The sequence below is a fragment of the Convolutriloba macropyga genome, chromosome 12, assembly GCF_964194025.1.
Source record: "Convolutriloba macropyga chromosome 12, txConMacr16.3, whole genome shotgun sequence".
In the NCBI taxonomy this organism is placed as follows: Eukaryota; Metazoa; Xenacoelomorpha; order Acoela; family Convolutidae; genus Convolutriloba; species Convolutriloba macropyga.
This window is the reverse complement of record NC_134479.1, coordinates 56,768,959-56,788,161: the sequence shown is the minus strand read 5'-3', so window position 1 is coordinate 56,788,161 and position 19,203 is coordinate 56,768,959. Positions and strand designations below refer to the sequence as shown.

The 19,203-nt window shown below is 32.4% G+C and overlaps 2 protein-coding genes across 2 annotated transcripts in view; one reads left to right on the top strand and one right to left on the bottom strand.

Moving 5' to 3' along the window:
- The first annotated feature begins 8,174 nt into the window (after positions 1–8,174).
- Positions 8,175–12,611, top strand: LOC142351163 (small nuclear ribonucleoprotein E-like). Its single transcript, XM_075403278.1, has 2 exons — positions 8,175–8,420; positions 12,284–12,611. The coding sequence occupies exons 1-2, from the start codon at positions 8,247–8,249 to the stop codon at positions 12,365–12,367; spliced, it is 258 nt and encodes an 85-aa protein (XP_075259393.1). The 5' UTR covers positions 8,175–8,246; the 3' UTR covers positions 12,368–12,611.
- Positions 12,612–17,002: 4,391 nt separating this feature from the next.
- The window catches only part of LOC142351174 (uncharacterized), a 51,343-nt gene continuing 49,142 nt past the window's right edge, over positions 17,003–19,203 (bottom strand). The window contains exon 7 of the mRNA XM_075403295.1: positions 17,003–17,283. Within this exon, the coding sequence (XP_075259410.1) occupies positions 17,128–17,283 (156 nt within the window). The 3' untranslated portion in view covers positions 17,003–17,127. The remainder of the gene's footprint in view (positions 17,284–19,203) is intronic.

Here is a 19,203-nt window from a genome sequence, read left to right as displayed (position 1 = left end):
GTTTTCCTGTGCCAATATATTGTTTTGATGTCTTGCTTTTTTGATGTGTAAATTTTCTTGATTTATGATGTAATTTACTCGTTCATTCTGAGTTGTGATGTTGCCTCAGCAGATATCTTTTTCGCTTTTCGATTATTGACAATAAAAATGGTTTAGTCGTTGCAAGTCGATACTTAGTGGATACTTATTTAGTGGTTGCAAGTTTTTTTCGGTTTTCCTTTGTTAATGTATTTTCTTGCTTTCTTAATGTGTAAATTTTCCCCATTTATAATGTAATTTACTCGTTCATCCTCAATTGTGATGTCGACTCAACTGATAATGTTCTCCGTTTTTTGATTAATGACAAAAAAACTGATTTAGGTCTTGGGATACTTATTTAGTGATTGCAAGTTTTTTCGGTTCTCCTTTGTTAATGTAATGTTTTTTCCAGCTTTCTTAATATGTAAATTTTCTCCATTTGTGATGTAATGTACTCGTTCATTTTGAATTGTGATGTCGACTCAGCTGATAATCTTTTTCTGTTGCTGTTATTGAAAATAAAACTGATTTAAGTCTAGTGATACTTAAGTGGCTTTTTTGGTTTTCCTGTGCTAATATATTGTTTTGTTGTCTTGCATTTTTGATGTGTAAAATTTCTTGATTTATGATGTAATTTACTCGTTCATTCTGAATTGTTATGTCGACTCAGTTGATGATATTTTTCTGTTGCTCTTATTAAAAATAAAACTGATGTAACTCTTGGGATACTTGAGTGGTTTTTCAGTTTTCCTGTGCTAATATATTGGTTTGTTGTTTTGCTTTTTTGATTTGAAAGTTATCTTGATTTATGATGTAATTTACTCGTTCATTCTGAATTGTGATGTTGCCTCAGCTGATAATCTTCGTTTTTCGACTAGTGAAAATAAATTGCATTCAGGTCCAGTGAAAATAGAACTCCTTCAGGTCTTGGGATACTTATTTGGTGTTTGCAAATTCTTTTTCGGTTTTTCTTCGTTAATGTATTTTTTTCCTGCTTTCCTAATGTGTAAATTTTCCCCATTTATGATGTAATGTACTCGTTCATTCTGAACTGTGATGTCAAATCAGCTTATAGTCTTCTTTTTCTGTTGCTGCTAATAAAAATAAAAGTGATATATGTCTCGGGATACTTCAGTGGTTTTTTAGTTTTCCTGTGCTAATATATTGTTTTGTCTTGCTTTTTTGTGTATATTTTCTTGATTTATGATGTAATTTACTCGTTCATTCTGAATTGTGATTTCGACTCAGTTGATAATCTTTTTCTGTTGCTGTTATTAAAAATAAAACTGATTTACGTCTCGGGATACTTAAGTGGTTTTTTTAGTTTTTCTGTGCTAATATATTGTTTTGTCTTGCTTTTTTGATGTGGAAGTTTTCTTGATTTATGATGTAATCTACTCGTTCATTCTGAATTGTGATGTCGACTCAGCTGATAATGTTCTCTGTTCTTTGATTAATGACAATAAAATTGATTTAGTTCTTGGGATACTTTTTTAGTGATTGCAAGTTTTTTCGGTTCTCCATTGTTAATGCAAAATTTTTTCCAGCTTTCTTAATGTGTAATTTTTCTTCATTTGTGATGTAATGTACTCGTCATGCTGAATTGTGATGTCAAATCAGCTGATGATCTTCTCGGTTTTTTTGTGCAGTGAAAATAAAACTCATGAAAGTCTGGGGATAATTATTTAGTGTTTGCAAGTTTTTTTGATTTTCCTTTGTTAATGTATTTTTTTCCTGCTTTGTTAATGTGTAATATTTGCCCATTTATGATGTAAAGTAATTGTTTATTCTGAATTGTGATGTCAAATCAGCTGATAATCTTCTTTTTCTGTCGCTGTTTATGAAAGTAAAACTGATTTATGTCTCGGGATACAAGTATTTTGTTAGTTTTCCTGTGCCAATATATTGTTTTGATGTCTTGCTTTTTTGATGTGTAAAGTTTCTTGATTTATGATGTAATCTACTCGTTCATTCTGAATTGTGCTGTTGCCTCAGCTGATAATCTTCATCGATTTTCAATTAATGAAAATAAAACTCATGGTCTTGGGATACTTATTTAGTGGTTACAAGTTTTTTTCGGTTTTCCTTTGTTCATGTAATTTTTTTCAGGCTTTCGTAATGTGGAAATTTTCCCATTTATGATGTAATGTACTCGTTCATTCTGAATTGTGATGTCGACTCAGCTGATAATGTTCTCCGTTCTTTGATTAATGACAATAAAATTGATTTAGTTCTTGGGATACTTTTTTAGTGATTGCAAGTTTTTTCGGTTCTCCATTGTTAATGCAAAATTTTTTCCAGCTTTCTTAATGTGTAAATTTTCTTCATTTGTGATGTAATGTACTCGTCATGCTGAATTGTGATGTCAAATCAGCTGATGATCTTCTCGGTTTTTTTGTGCAGTGAAAATAAAACTCATGAAAGTCTGGGGATAATTATTTAGTGTTTGCAAGTTTTTTTGATTTTCCTTTGTTAATGTATTTTTTTCCTGCTTTGTTAATGTGTAATATTTGCCCATTTATGATTTAAAGTAATTGTTTATTCTGAATTGTGATGTCAAATCAGCTGATAATCTTCTTTTTCTGTCGCTGTTTATGAAAGTAAAACTGATTTATGTCTCGGGATACAAGTATTTTGTTAGTTTTCCTGTGCCAATATATTGTTTTGATGTCTTGCTTTTTTGATGTGTAAAGTTTCTTGATTTATGATGTAATCTACTCGTTCATTCTGAATTGTGCTGTTGCCTCAGCTGATAATCTTCATCGATTTTCAATTAATGAAAATAAAACTCATGGTCTTGGGATACTTATTTAGTGGTTACAAGTTTTTTTCGGTTTTCCTTTGTTCATGTAATTTTTTTCAGGCTTTCGTAATGTGGAAATTTTCCCATTTATGATGTAATGTACTCGTTCATTCTGAATTGTGATGTCGACTCAGCTGATAATCTTTTCATGTTGCTGTTATTGAAAATAAATTGGATTTAGGTCTCGGGATACTTATGTGTTTTTTTAGTTTTCCTGTGCTAATATATTGGTTTGTTGTTTTGCGTTTTTGATTTGAAAGTTTTCTTGATTTATGATGTAATCTACTTGTTCATTCTGAATTGTGATGTCGGGTCTGGTGATAATGTTCTCCGTTTTTTGATTAATGACAATAAAACTGATTTAGTTCTTGGGACACTTATTTAACGATTGCAAGTTAATTCGGTTCTCCTTTGTTAATGTAAAATTTTTTCCAGCTTTCTTAATGTTTAAATTTTCAACATTTGTGATGTAATGTACTCGTTCATTCTGAATTGTGATGTCGACTCAGCTGATAATCTTTTCCTGTTGCTGTTATTGAAAATAAATTGGATTTAGGTCTCGGGTTACTTAAGTGTTTTTTTAGTTTTCCTGTGCTAATATATTGGTTTGTTGTTTTGCTTTTCTGATGTGAAAGTGTTCATGATTAATGATTGAATCTACTCGTTCGTTCTGAATTGTGATGTCGGCTCAGCTGATAATGTTCTCCGTTTCTTGATTCATGAAAATAAAACTGATTTAGTTCTTGGGATACTTATTTAGTGATTGCAAGTTTTTTTGGTTCTCCCTTGTTAATGTAATTTTTCTTCCAGCTTTCTTAATGTGTAAATTTTCTCCAATTGTGATGTAATTACTCGTTCATTCTGAATTGTGATGTCAAATCAGTTTATGATTTTCTCGGTTTTTTTCGTCCAGTCAAAATAAAACTCATTCAGGTCTTGGGATACTTATTTAGTGGTTGCAAGTTTTTTTTCGGCTTTCCTTTTAATGTTTTTTTCCTGCTTTCTTAATGTGTAAATTTTCTCCATTTGTGATTTTATGTACTCGTTCATTCTGAATTGTGGTGTCGACTCAGCTGATAATCTTTTTCTGTTGCTGTTATTGAAAATAAAACTGATTTAGGTCTCGGGATACTTAAGTGGTTTTTTTTAGTTTTCCTGTGCTAATATATTGATTTGTTGTTTTGCTTTTTTGATGTGAAAATTTTCTTGATTTATGATGTAATCTACTCGTTCATTCTGAATTGTGGTGTCGACTCAGCTGATAATCTTTTTCTGTTGCTGTTATTGAAAATAAAACTGATTTAGGTCTCGGGATAATTAAGTGGTTTTTTTAGTTTTCCTGTGCTAATATATTGGTTTGTTGTTTTGCTTTTTTGATGTGAAAATTTTCTTGATTTATGATGTAATCTACTCGTTCATTCTGAATTGTGATGCCGGCTCAGCTGATAATGTTCTCCGTTTCCTGATTAATGACATTAAAACTGATTTAGTTCTTGGGATACTTATTTAGTGATTGCAAGTTTTTTCGGTTCTCCTTTGTTAATGTAATATTTTTTCCAGCTTTCTTAATGTGTAAATTTTCTCCATTTATGATGTAATGAAATCGTTTATTCTGAATTGTGATGTCAAATCAGCTGATAATCTTTTTCTTTTGCTGTTATTAAATATAAAACTGATTTAGGTCTGGGGATACTTAATTGGTTTTTTTTAGTTTTCCCCTGCTATTATATTGGTTTGTTGTTTTGCTTTTTTCATGTGAAAGTTTTCTTGATTTATGATGTAATCTACTCGTTCATTCTGAATTGTGATGTCGGCTCAGCCGATAATGTTCTCCGTTTTTTGATTAATGACAATAAAACTGATTTAGTTCTTGGGATACTTATTTAATGATTGCAAGTTTTTTCGGTTCTCCTTTGTTAATGTAATTTTTTTCCAGCTTTCTTAATGTGTAAATTTTCTTCATTTGTGATATAATGTACTCGTTCATTCTGAATTTTGATGTCGACTCAGCTGATAATCTTTTTCTGTTGCTGTTATTAAAAATAAAACTGATATAGGTGTCGGGATACTTAAGTGGTTTTTTTTAGTTTTCCCCTGCTAATATATTGGTTTGTTGTTTTGCTTTTTCGATGTGAAAATTTTCTTGATTTATGATGTAATCTACTCGTTCATTCTGAATTGTGATGTCGGCTCAGCTGATAATGTTCTCCGTTTTTTTATTAATGACAATAAATTTGATTTAGTTCTCGGGATACTTATTTAATGATTGCAAGTTTTTTCGGTTCTCCTTTGTTAGTGTAATATTTTTTCCAGCTTTCATAATGTGTAAATTGTCTCCATTTGTGATGTAATGAACTCGTTCATTTTGAAATTTGATGTCCACTCAGCTGATAATCTTTTTCTGTTGCTGTTATTAAAATTAAAACTGATTCATGTCTCGGGATACTTAAGTGGTTTTTTAGTTTTCCTGAGCTAATATATTGGTTTGTTGCTTTGCTTTTTGATGTGAAAGTTTTCTCGATTTATGATGTAATCTACTGGTTCATTCTGAATTGTGATGTCGGCTCAGCTGATAATGTTCTCCGTTTCTTGATTAATGACATTAAAACTGATTTAGTTCTTGGGATACTTATTTAGTGATTGCAAGTTTTTTCGGTTCTCCTTTGTTAATATAATATTTTTTCCAGCTTTCTTAATGTGTAAATTGTCTCCATTTGTGATGTAATGTACTCGTTCATTTTGAAATTTGATGTCCACTCAGCTGATAATCTTTTTCTGTTGCTGTTATTAAAAATAAAACTGATTCATGTCTCGGGATACTTAAGTGGTTTTTTAGTTTTCCTGAGCTAATATATTGGTTTGTTGCTTTGCTTTTTGATGTGAAAGTTTTCTTGATTTATGATGTAATCTACTGGTTCATTCTGAATTGTGATGTCGGCTCAGCTGATAATGTTCTCCGTTTCTTGATTAATGACATTAAAACTGATTTAGTTCTTGGGATACTTATTTAGTGATTGCAAGTTTTTTCGGTTCTCCTTTGTTAATATAATATTTTTTCCAGCTTTCTTAATGTGTAAATTTTCACCATTTGTGATGTAATTACTCGTTCATTCTGAATTGTGATGTCAAATCAGCTGCTGATTTTTTTTTCGGTTTTTTGGTCCAGTGAAAATAAAACTCATTCAGGTCTTGGGATACTTATTTAGTGGTTGCAAGTTTTTTTCGGCTTTCCTTTTAATGTATTTTTTCCTGCTTTCTTAATGTGTAAATTTTCCCCATTTTTGATGTAATCAAATCGTTTATTCTGAATCAGCTGATAATCTTCTTTTTCTGTTGCGGTTAATGAAAATAAAACCGATTTATGGCTCGGGATACATAAGTGTTTTTTTTTAGTTTTCCTGTGCCAATATATTGTTTTGATGTCTTGCTTTTTTGATGTGTAAATTCTCTTGATTTATGATGTAATTTACTCGTTCATTCTGAATTGTGATGTTGCCTCAGCTGTATCTATTTTTCCTGTGTTATTGCTTTTGGTCTCGCATTTTCTTTATTAATGATGTATTCTACTCGTTCATTCTGATTTCTGATGTGAAATCAACTTATAATGTTTTTTTGTTTTTGATCCTGTTTTTAGAGTAACTGATATGCGCCTCGGAATACGCATTTAGTGATTTTCAGTTTGTTGTGTTTTCCTGTGTTAATAGTTTTGTCTCGCTCTTTTGATGTGTAATTTTTTTTATTTATGGTGTAATCTGTTCTTTTGTTCCGATTTGTGACGTCAAATTAGCCGATAATTTTCACTGTTTTTGTTCCTGTTATGAAAAAGACTAGTGATTTAGGTGTCTGCATGCTTATTTAGTGGCTTTGTGTTTTTCTGTTATTATGCGGTTTGATTTATGTTAATTTGATGTTAATTTCATTTCGAAAGTGATTGTTTTTCTCTTTTTGTGTGATGTAACCTACTCGTTCATTCTGAATCATGATGTCAAATGAGCTGAAGTTTAGCGTCAATATCCTTGTTTTGTTTGAAAACCTTGCATTTTATAAATCCCGTTTCTCCCTTATCATACAACGTGTTTAACCACGCATGTATATCTGGTGTCTCTTTCCCTAATGAGCTTCTGTTTATGACTGAATTTGAAAAATACATATTTTGTGTGATGCAATGTTCTCGTTAGTTTTTTTGAGTGTTGATGTCTACTGAGTTGATTACATCGCATCTTTGTTTTTTTTTGTTTTGTTTGCACACTCTTTCTCATGTAAATCTCATTTTTTCCGTGGTGTTTGATCTCGCCCTCGAAAGACGTACTTGTGCTTTATATTGTCAGTTGATATTTTGTTCCTCCATAGGGGTGTTTCCTGTTATCGCTCTCCATTAGTGACCATCTGTTTTTAACTTAGTTTTGAAAGTGACTGTGTGAAGTAATCTACTTGTTCATTCTTAATTGTGATGTCAACTGAGCTGACGTTTAGTGCCCATTTCGTAATTTTTCTTACAAATTCTGCCTTTTATAAATCTCCTTTCTATCGTGTTTTATCTCTTTCCTAATTGCTTCCTTGTTTTTTTTTCGTTTCTTTCGTGTGTTTATTCTTTGATATGGCTTCCTTGCAATATTCGTTTAAATTTTTGAGTCGTAATTTATCTAATAATCTACTCGTTCATTCTGATTTTTGATTTAAAATCCGCCGATGTTTGAATCTTGTAACCTCCGTTTAGGTACTTTACTTGTAATGCTTTTTCCACAGGTTTTTTTCTGGCATTGAACATGATTCAGTGTATCTCTTTATTCTGAACAGTGATATAGAATCAGTTGATGAAATTATTTGATCCGCAGAGCCAGCTTTTTTTCTAACTTAACTGTGGCAAGCTATAATGTTCTAACATGCTACAATTGCTGCTATTCAGATCAATTTTTGGAGCAAATTTTGAATGTAAAGAGTGAGTGTGAAGTTCATCCGAACTGATAGGCGGATTCGATTCTTGCAAGAATCTTGCAAGATAAATGGAAGAACGATAAATAATCTTGCCAGATTTTGAGTTCTTTGGTCACTAGGGCGTCTCATTCGAAAGTACATTTCTATACTCATTCCTCAATCCATTAGTTAAACCAAACTAGTTTAATGTTTAATATTCTCTTAGTGGATTTATTCCGTCCCCCCCCCCCCCAGGCTTAGTGAGTATAAATCGTTTGACCCCCAGACACACGCGTTATTTTCTTACATAGTAACGTGCTATATAACAACATATAATTTGTAACTGGGGGTCATGAAAAACACAGGGGGGGGGGGGGGGGGGACAGAATAGATCCGTTCTTTCGACCTTGAGCAGATAATGGGTCCTGTTTTCAGATAAGTGATTGGCTGATTGTGTCTTGACGAATATTCTACTACCTACCAAAGTGATCTCATCTGTTCCATTATAATCATGTCTGGAAAAGTGGCCAAAGTGATGGTGCAGCCTATCAACCTGCTGTTCAGATATTTACAGAACAAGAGCCGCATACAAGTGTGGGTGTATGAACAGGTCAATTTGAGACTGGAGGGTCAGATCATTGGCTTCGATGAATACATGAATCTTGTGTTGGACGATGCAGAAGAGGTTAATTTTGGTTTTTTTTTTAACTAACGGAAGTTGTTAGTACCTTTTTATTGGTTTGTTTGTACTATATTGTTTACTTTCAAACGTCTTTTACGTTCACGAAGTCATTATGTAAAACGCATGTAATAGAACGATAATTAAATGTAAATTGGAACCAATACGTAGAAACCAACAAATAAACTTAATAAAAAAAGGAGCACTGTATTTCTCCTAATATCTGTAAATGTTTCAGTCAAAGTAAAATTTACAGAGATAGGCAGTGTAGAATATTGATAATTACAACAGAGAAACTAATAATTTATAATAACTAAAATATCGACCGAATAGAGAAGTCACTTGTATTGGCGGGGAGGGACGACAGTAACATAAATTCAATACAAAACAGAAAGAAATTTAATTGAACTTAAAATGTTTCCAAGTAATCAAACCATGTTGGGTTTTCTTCGGGTTCTTCTTGTATTCATTAAGAAAAAACTGCTTATATTTCTTCTTTGCAAGACTTTATGACATTGACAAATAATTTCTTGGGAAAGAATTGTGCTGCAGAATACCTTTTTTAATAATACTTTTTTGCAAATTGCATTTTGAAATTGTCTGGGTAAAATTTTTTGTTCGATCGTGTATATAAAAACTTGCGGTTGGTATTTTCAAAGCTGAGCTTGAGCAGGCATGCTTCTTTTTATTCATGATGCTATGACAGTAAGTGGCAGCCCTGTAATCAAAAAGCAGCGAAATAGGTTGTATACCAAGGTTCATTTTAAGATCTGAGGATGAGTCAAACTTTTGTCTGTGAAAACAAGCTTTGATGGCCCTGCTGCTTTTCTAGTGTTGTTATGAGATTTTGATTGATGGTTGCAAGTGATACAGAAGAATATTGAACATGACTAAGAACAAAAGAGTTCAAAATAATTTTTTTTGTATCCAGTAGGAATTATGTTCCTGAGTGCATATATGCATTTAATGCCTTGGGCCATTTTTGAATTTTTACTTGTTTTTGATATTTAAGGTTTTTGTCAATATAAACACCGAGATATTTGATTTCCGCTTTCGAACTTATTAATTTGTCTCCAACTTTTAATGTCGTTTCGTCTTGAGGATTATAGCTACCAAAAATAATACTCTGTTTTATCCGGATTGATCTTGAGGCGATGTAATTTAAAAGAATTGTATGCTTTTTTCTATGGCCTTCTCAAGCTCGTCTTTGCATTTGAGAACTTCATCATGAGAGCTTAATAGGACTGTGCCATCTGCATATTGTTTTGTTTCACATGACAAAAAGTTGCTAAGATCGTTAACATATAGATTGAACAAGAGAGGACCTAAGACTGTTCCTTACCGAACTCCTTGAGCCACTTCAATCCACCCTGATTTAACATTATTGATTATGACTCTTTGTGTTTTAGAAAGCAGGGCATTCTTATGAACATATTCATCTATTTGTTGTTTAATAAGATATTCAAAAACTTTTGCTAATGCTGGTGTTAATGAAATTGGTCGATAGTTTAGAGGTTCACCAGGGTCTTCTTTTTTAAAAAGTGGAGTGATGTCGGCTCTTTTGAGTTCAGCAGGGAATGTTTCTGTTTTATAAATTTATTCAATAGAAAATAAATAGGCTCAGCTAGTTCACTAGCTGCGTCTCGCAATGCCAATGAGGAAATGGTAGAAGGACCCAATGGTTTGAATTTTCCAAGAGCAAGAAGCGTTTCAAACTTAGTAGCAAATCTAAAAGAAATGGCGTTTTTTTGCCTCACCATAGGCAGGTCTACATTATAGTTCCTACTTTCAAAAAAATCTAATTTACTGAATTTTAAATTAAGTAAGTTGGCTAGTTTAGTTTGTTCTGTAATAATTTCATTGACAGAGTTTTTTTAAAGATTATACCGTAGTTGTCGTTTTCACGGAGGTTCTTACTTTTGATCAAATTCCATTTCTTGCGCTCTGAAATTGAGCTTTCAGTTGACTGATAAGTAAGTTTCTCAAAATCTTTTTCATAGCCGGCGCACACTTCGGCTTTCAATTTGAAAAACTCGTGGAAAGATTCTGAATTGAGGTTTTGCTCTGTAAGCAGATTTTTGTTACGTGTATTTTTTGAAATTAACCGTTTGGCAAGGGAAAACTGATTTATTGTTTCTTATAAAAATTGTTTTGATTGGCGCATGAAGGAGTATTTGCTGTTCAAGATTTCGCTCAAATGTGCGTAGCATTTCACTTGGAACTGTAGAGCAGTAAAAATTTTCCCTGTTTAATTGCTTGATAGAATGTTTAAAATCTTTTGTGCTGTAATTCGTTTTATCATAAATTTGTTTTTAATTACTTTGTTCTTGCTAAGTTTTGTGGCAAGAATAATCAATTGAGCAAAATGATCTGTTTGTATTGATGAGTCAAAAATTTTACTACAAAGAAGGGGTTCGTTTCCATCAATAATAATGTAATCTATAAGTGAGTTCGATTCATCCTTAATTCTAGATGCTTGATGCTTATTAGTCACATTTAGGTCATACGGTTGAATGAATGAATGTTTCTAAATTCTGCGTTTCTTTGTTTTTCAAATAATTGATATTATAGTCTCCCATCATAATTATTGTTTTGTTCTCAGTAATTGCTCTATCGATTGGTCTAGGAGACTGCTCTAGAAATTATTTGTAAAGAAGCTTTTTTGGGTTATAAGAAATGTTTATTAGGTAAATTTTTAAAATCTTTGGGCAAGATTTTTCGACCCACAGAGTATCAAAAAGAGTACTTTTGGAAGCTAGATCAACGCGTAATTTTGGGTTAAGTTTCCTAGGAACAACAATACACCTCCCCCTTTTGAACTCACCCGATCATTGCGAAAAACAAGACAGTTTGTTTTGTTCAGGTTTACCAAATCAGTGTCAATCTTTGTATCTAGCCATGTTTCAGATAGACCATAGATGCAGTTAGCGCCAACATCGTTCATTCGGCTTTTTCACTGAAGTTGTTTTCTTGTTTGCTCCGTACATTTAAATGAAGAAATTTTAAATTGTCTGAATAAGTTTCGCAATCAAGAAAAACGTCTTTCATCGATTTAATTGGCCCAGGGTTGGTTTCAGTATCTCCGGACCTCAAAAGTAATAGCCAGATACTATTAATGTATAACCAAAAAAATAAATTGAGACAAAAGAAGATTCTAGTTATATTAAAGCTTGCTCCTGGACTTGGTCTCCGACCAAATTCGAGTTGGAACTGCTATTGAGTTAAGTGACGTGGGAAAAGAGGAAGTCACTTGAGAACTCAACAACATTAATCCTAAAATTATTAAACATATCTTGTTAGAAAACATTATGCTTATCAAACAGTTGAGACCCAAATCATTCAGTACGACAGAAAATTACAATTGATTCGGCATTTTATAAATTTATCATTACTAATATGGTTGGTAACGGTAATGATTATTCAAGTTAAAATTAGGGTTTGCACTTGTATTAGGCCAGTACTGCTCTTGGAATTTTTGAAATCTATTATTCATTTTATAGCTCCGGTTGGTGAATTTATCAGTATCACAAATGCCAGTAAATGTTAAAAGAGAGAATACGATCATGATTAGCGCGTTGTTCATTCATAGCTAATTATTAGCTGTTTTTCTGTGAACGTTGAAATTAACTTCAACTGAAAAAGCGACATACGATTGTGTATAATGACATCTGAATTAATGAATCGTTTTTCGAGATGTATTTCTGACTTAGTTCTCAACATAACCATGACTTCATAACCAAGAAATTTGTCAAGTTACAATTATAAAGCTCTAACTAATGACACTGATCTAATTAACTAATGACACAGCTCTAAATAATGACATACTACAAGAGCAACAGATCAAGTATTGAGTGTTACTGTCGTTTCAGGTTCACATCAAGAAAAACACTCGGAGACGAGTAGGAAGAATTCTGCTGAAGGGTGACAATATAACCCTAATTCAGCAGGCGTAACAGCCATCATCGCCTATGTCGAATGTCCTCAATGCAATTACATGTGAACAAACTTGTGACCTCTTATTGGTTTGAATCGATGTTGGATTTGGTGGACGAAAAGCGCAATGAAACTTGTTGTCTCTGATTTTTTATGTTCGTTTAATATTTTTTAGTTGACCTGTTTCTCTTTTCAATCCTTGGCTGCGTTTAAATAAACTTTATATATCGTCCGTGTTGATGTTTAATTAAACGTTATGATCGCCTTTTTGTGTAAAGCAAAGAAGGAAAGCAAGATTTATGAATGGGAACTAAGAAAATGCAAGAATTGTAATTGAAACGAAATGTATCTATTGTTTAAGCTACGATTCGATTGGTCAACGAGAATATCGGTTCAATTTTCTCCGATGGGTCACCTGCATTTAGAGCACTGATTTTTTGACATTTGCTTCAGTTGCTTAGAAGTTTTTGATCGATTTGCATTTACCTGGAATGTCGTCCCATTTCAGTTTTTCTAAACCAAATAATTGGGTTCTTGCTCTTCCTGCCGTTGCTTTGTATTGGAAATTGGTTTTTCAGCTTAACGCGTTATGCTTGATTTGCAGTATTTCTTAATCAGCTTTCGATTTTGTATTTCCGTTGTTTCATCGGTTGCAATAAGCAACTTCTAGTTGTCGATTCCGTTTTTAGAGTTTGCTTTGTTTGTATGCTGTTTTTTTTTTAAATTAGTTTTTTTTAGTGGGGTATTTGCACATAACATCAAGTTTTGCATTCGTTTTTTTAAAAACTATGTTCACCTTGTTTTATTGAAACTATTTTTAGTTCTACTAACGTACATAACTGATTCTTTGTTTGAACAGAGGGAGTCTACATTTTTCTAAATGGATACAAGTTCATCGTATTTTATTCTTGTCTGACAATTTAATCATTTGTCTTGAGAAATTGGATAAACTGGAAAAGCTTGATTGCAGTTAGTAATTGAGCAGGCCTCTTAGAGCCTTCTCCTTGTGCAGTAATGACTGAAACTTGCTTTGAATCTCAATCTTTTTGAGCGAAGTTTTTTCTAAATGAGTATTCTCTTGGAAATGTTGGAAATGTTATGCAAGGAATAGCTATAAATTATACGAAAGACTAGACAAAGATTGAATTCTAAACAATTGGTCATGTCTGGTCTAGGAGACAAACCCCCGCGGAATAAAAACCAGCTAGTTTTTGAAATTGAATTTTAATATTGAATTTTGATTGTAATGTTTTGTTTGTAGAGTTTTATATCAAGTCCCATGGCCGCTAGGCATAGCCAAACGCTCTAAAGGCGCACCTCTTAAACAGTCAAGAGGGTTCATTTCCTTGGGGTTTTATTGTTGCGACCCCACTTTTAGTGGGGGGGGGGGGAGGAACTATATACTCAAATGGGTTTCTTTTGTTCAGTCAAATTTGGTCGATCGATATATTCATCGTAGAGAGTTTTCAGTGGTATCATTGAAAAGCTCGTCCAATGTAGAATTTGGAGTTAGTTTTCAAAATTATTTTTTTCGAGGAGTTATCGAGGCTTAAGTTTTCGTGAACATTTCACTAAATTCCTTTGTTTCGGTTCACATTTACCGGATTTTTACTAAAATTTTTTGTCAATTTTGTTAAATATGAGTAAGAAAATAATGTTGTTAAAAATAATTGTTTTGAGCTTTTAAGATAAACAAGTATTTCTGAACCATCTGATTATACCTTTCGACAAAAATTGTGGAGTTTTTTAAAATAAGCAAATTTTTCAACAAAAATTGCACCAAATTTGCAAATCTAGACCTCTGTTTTAAATTTACGTAAAGACATAAAAACTGCTCTCGCAATCTGTTGAAACTCCAAAGAGATTTTTGTCGACTTCCGCTTACTCGGAGGGTTTTCTATAATTAAAAATTTGCGGTTTTGCTAATTTAACACGATAATTAACCAATATCATTTATTTTTAAATTTTGTTTGTCAAATTATTCACATCTATAAGAATAGGACCAATGACGTGTTTGGAATAATAGGGGCAGCATTGCATGGCTGGTTTTGAGCTAATTGAGGATTCTTACAAACCAAATTTTATTCGGATTGCTTTTGGGCGCTGTCTTTTTGAAAATATTTTTGATTTTTGGTTTTCTTGTTCTTCTATGTTAATTATCGACCAGAATTTTTCTTTTTTGCCAATTAGGGGCCAAAGTAGCACATTTTACCATCTCCTTGAAATAAAATCTCCTTGTTTCCTTGGCTTTACCACAGTTTACACGTAAATTGGTTGGTCAAATTGTTCGAGTTACGTCTGCATTAATGCGTATTTTGTAGTCTTATGACTTATTCTCTTTCACTATAGGTCCACTTGGCGCTATAAGGAATTATAGTTCTTTTGAGAGGCTTTATAGGGAGTTGATTATTCTATCTAGAATGATTCAGTTGAGATCTTAAGGCTGCTCTAATCATTAAATTTTTTTTGTTGAAAAAAAATTTGTGTTGAACTTTTTCTTTATCGTTTTTTTAACCAGCTTACAGCTCAATTTCAGCAGTGACAAGTCCTGTTACGTTTCTTTTGACCTATATGGTAGTCATAATTGTGGCTGTGTGTATTATGAAATGGTTTTTTGCTTTGGTATTACAAGTTTTATTAAGTTTTTTCTTTGATTTTTAGATCTTTGCCTAGTGTTGTGGTTAAATTTTGGTCCATTACTTTGGTGGTAATATGGAAATATTTAAATATTTCAGTCCATTGCTAATGATTTTCAAGACTAATATTGCTTGTTTTCTAGCAATTTGTACATCACTTTTAAATTTACCATTCTTTCTTTTTTGTCTCTTTGTTCCCTAATCTTGTTAGTGGAAAGTCACGTCTAACAAATTTTTTTGTGTTCAAAAAAAGCATTGGTTTATGTCTAATACTTATAGTGAAAAAAATGTAGTTTTAATAGGTTCGATATCAATTTCTCGGAACAGTAAATTGAGTTTTTCATTTTTGTCTGTATTTGCCGTTCTTTTTGTACACCTATGACGTATTCTGAATACTGACAGTGGTCTCAAAAACTTAAAGTGGGGAATTCAGGGAGGATATGGGACAGTGACGGCCTAAGTTGACAGCTGATGGTTTTCATTAGTATAAAATTAATTGTTTTCAAAATATTCACTTTTTTGTAACTTTGCCCCTTTTGTTTTTTTTTGTGTAATTGTTAAGTAGTCTTATTAATAGCATGCGACGTATCTTATTGTTGGTGTTGAAGACAAATGCATTTGAACGTTTTTTCAATGAACATCGAGTTCTTCTATCGAACAGATTATGCTCTACAGGGCCCCGAAACAGTTTTCTCGGAAAATTCATTTAAATTGTTTATTTTTTTGGTGTGTTTGTCGTAGACTTATTATAGTTATTTACAAGCATCAAGGTCTTCCTATGTTGTGGATGTTTAAGTGAGAATATTGGACGATTTAAGTTGATAGATGTTGGTTTTCATGATTTTAAAATTAATTGTTTTCGAAAAGTTAATTTTTTTTTTGTAACTTTGCCCCTTTTGGTTCTTTTTGTCTAATTGTTAAGTAGTCTTACAATTTGAAGTGAGATATCATACTGCTGGTGTTGAAAAGACGCAATTGAAACTATCTAATGTTTTCAGTGAATAAATTTTGCTCTACACGGCTTCGAAACCGTTTTCTCGAAAAAATTAATTATATTGTTAATTTTTTGCTATATTTGTCGTTTTTTTTGTAGTCGATGTCTTATTAAGGATAATTACAGTGCTCAATGGCTTCTTATTGATGTATAAATTAGGCAGTTGAGTGATTTCAGTTAATAGCTAATACATTACCTGACTTTGTAACCAATTCTATTCAGAAAATTGAAGATTATTTTTTAATTTTGCCATTTTCTTCTAATTGTTTCCCAGTGTAAATTAAGGGCAGATTCTGTATCTTATCTAAAAAAGACCAAGTTTCTTTGTTAGTTTTATCAGATGTTTGTTGGACTTTGTTATTAGGTTTTTTTTAAAGAATTCATTGAATTTTGGTTGTAATTAATGATTGTTGTTTATATTTGATTTTGTTATTTGTCTTCTCTCGTTGTCTTTTTAATGACAGTTCCCGTAGGTCCTCTAATAGATAAATTATTGTATTTATTTAGTGATTTGAGTTTAAAGCTTTTATTTACACCAGTTATTTTATTGGAAGAATATGTGAAGTTTTGAGTTTTGTCATTCTGTTCCTCATTTGGTAGACAATTAAGCTAAAAGTGTAAATGAGCGGGGTCGGAACTTCATGTGCGAACGCACATCACCGAACCTCCTCGTTTCCTATCTAAAATTAAGGGTTTTTCCGAAACCGGCTCTAGTTACTATAATTTGGCATGTGGCGTAATTCACAAATCTTTCGGTCAACAGTTGACGTATAATGTTCAGTATAATGGAATGTTATCCTCGTAGCTTTGCCATTCTAAAATGGACATAATATTGCAAAACGTCAAAATTATTCAGTTTAATGACCTCTGAACTCTTTAAATCAGTTCATTATTAAGTTGTTTTCATGCTGAGATTTTGATGTGACAGGATTGCAAAACCCATCACAGCTGTTTTTCGACAATAAGTGTGGTTATGTACTTTAAAGCGGTAATTACAGTACCTCTAATCAACTTCATTTTTGTTCAATCAAAAAAGACGAGAGGTTTTAAAATTTGAATTTAAATTTGCTTACGAATTCTGTTACGATATTGAGAATAATTTGATTGAGTTCTAGACTGGGTAGTTTTCATCAGTTGATATCCACTTTGTTTAATACTTGAGTAGATGCCAGTTGCTGAGATCGAGATTATCGACTGCCCTCCTTTCCAGACAGTTGAATACATCGTGAATAACTTTGTACTGTTTAGACATGGAGTTCTGAGTGGGGAGAGTTGTTTGTTTCGGCTCTTTTTCCTTCTCATCTTCCTAAAAGTGAACAGAAATCGGTTATGATTACTAACTGTGTCAAACTTTCAAAATTTTTAAGAGTTTCGCAAAATTAATTTTTCCTGTCAGTATTTTTTCTTTAGTAAACTGTGATGGTAATTATTATTATAAATGCATGATACTCGGTACTTTTAGCAGTCTTTCAGAAAATGTTTGTCAAAACTTACACGAAAGACTTTATGAATGTAGTAAGCCGTATCAATCTAAGTGAGCTGCTCAGCCACTTAATGACCTCCGGGCTTTAACTGATAATCCCGGGTCGTGTTAAAAGAGTCGGACGAAAAATCGGTCACGAGAAAATTCGCATAAAAGAACAAAGGAGCAATTTAATTGTTACAAACTTCGTTTGAGAGCAATTAATTATGACGAGATCAAAGTTAATCTGTTATTAACTGTGGCCAGCTTGAGGACAGGCGAAGACAAACTTGATCGGATTTTGAATGCAGAGAACGCCCGATTTGTCCACTGTAGAAAGCTCAAAATTTTGATGTTTTAAATTATCATGAAATGGGGAAGCGCAGAAACAAAATGCGTGTTTATCGGAATTGATCTTTGCTGATAACTGAATCCAGGCTATAGAATTCTTCGTTTTTTATTCTTAGCTTGCTATTTTTTTAGAGCTAAGGATAAAACTTTGGAGCAGTGAAAACCGATTTATTATATAGCAAAATAATAACAATAAAAACAACAATAAATTTAACCAAGCATGGTTTTCACACACTTTTTGGTAAACCATCTATGGGGTCAAAGTAAAAGGTGTAGCCTTAAGGGTAATCAATCAAACACCATTCATACGCATCCATTTATAATCTGAATTTTAACTTTTTGTTCACTAAATAGAAAAGCTCCTAACTATCTTAAATTTGGCTGCAATGGCTAGAGGGTTAAAAGTTTGTAAGTCTTGAATCACCGATGACAAATTATCATAGCCTGCTACTCTAGTGAAAATATTTTGACATGTCCTATATTTTTACGAAAAGAATTATATCTGGAGTCTTCTTGTTTTCAGTTAGATTTTTTGTTGAACAGACCAAGCTTATACAAATTCTCGCTGACCAGTATTCTCAATGCGCACTAGCTAATTAGATTTCAGATCCACAGTAAAATACTGACATCACTTAATAATTTTTTAATTTGCATTTAAATGAGCTGATACAAATAAGGTGTTCGTTTCTGGGATGTGTCAACTTCCATTTTTTTAAAAAAAATTAGCTGGTCTACAAGGTAATCCCGCAAAAAAATGCCAGAAAAAAGTTTTCTGCGTCTTTCATATGTTCTTTCTCTTCTTTTTTTCTCAATTTTGATGTCAATAGTTCAATTTCATTGCATATTTTCTCATGGAGAATTACAGGCAATTGAATGTATCACAATTAAATTTAAGAGGTTTTCTTTCCTCACTCGACCACTCTTCTGATCACGACTTTAAACTCTCTGCTTTGTCATCGAGATAGCCAAGACTTTTTGTGCTGTAAACATACCGAAACACTCTAAAACAAAGATCTCAGGTATACTACTACTTCGCTGTATTCTATCAAATCAGGAGGAAAGTTGTCAGGAAATAGTCACAACGAATCTGGAATAAGGTTGTTAGAGTTATGCTGAATTTTTATGTCAAAAATTTTTGGTTAAATTGAGGTAAACGATACCTGCGATATTTATCCCTATAGCTTTGACAATGCTACTAACTTAATCGAGTAAATGCGTGACCGTTGAGTAAATGCGTGACCGTTGAATTTTTATGTCAAAAATTTTTTGTGAAATCGAGGTAAACGATACCTGCGATATTTATCCCTATAGCTTTGACAATGCTATTAACTTCATGGAGTGACCGTTGTGTGTTGTGTTCCTCGACCAATTTAATTTTCAAAAATTTCTCTATAGATGTAATTGAAACTGTTT

What these genes read in the sequence shown, in the direction of transcription:
- LOC142351163 (XM_075403278.1), top strand. Translation starts at nt 8,247, where the DNA reads ATGTCTGGAAAAGTGGCCAAAGTGATGGTGCAGCCTATCAACCTGCTG. An exon ending in TGTTGGACGATGCAGAAGAG is followed by an intron (nt 8,421 to 12,283) that starts GTTAATTTTGGT and finishes CTGTCGTTTCAG; the next exon opens with GTTCACATCAAGAAAAACAC.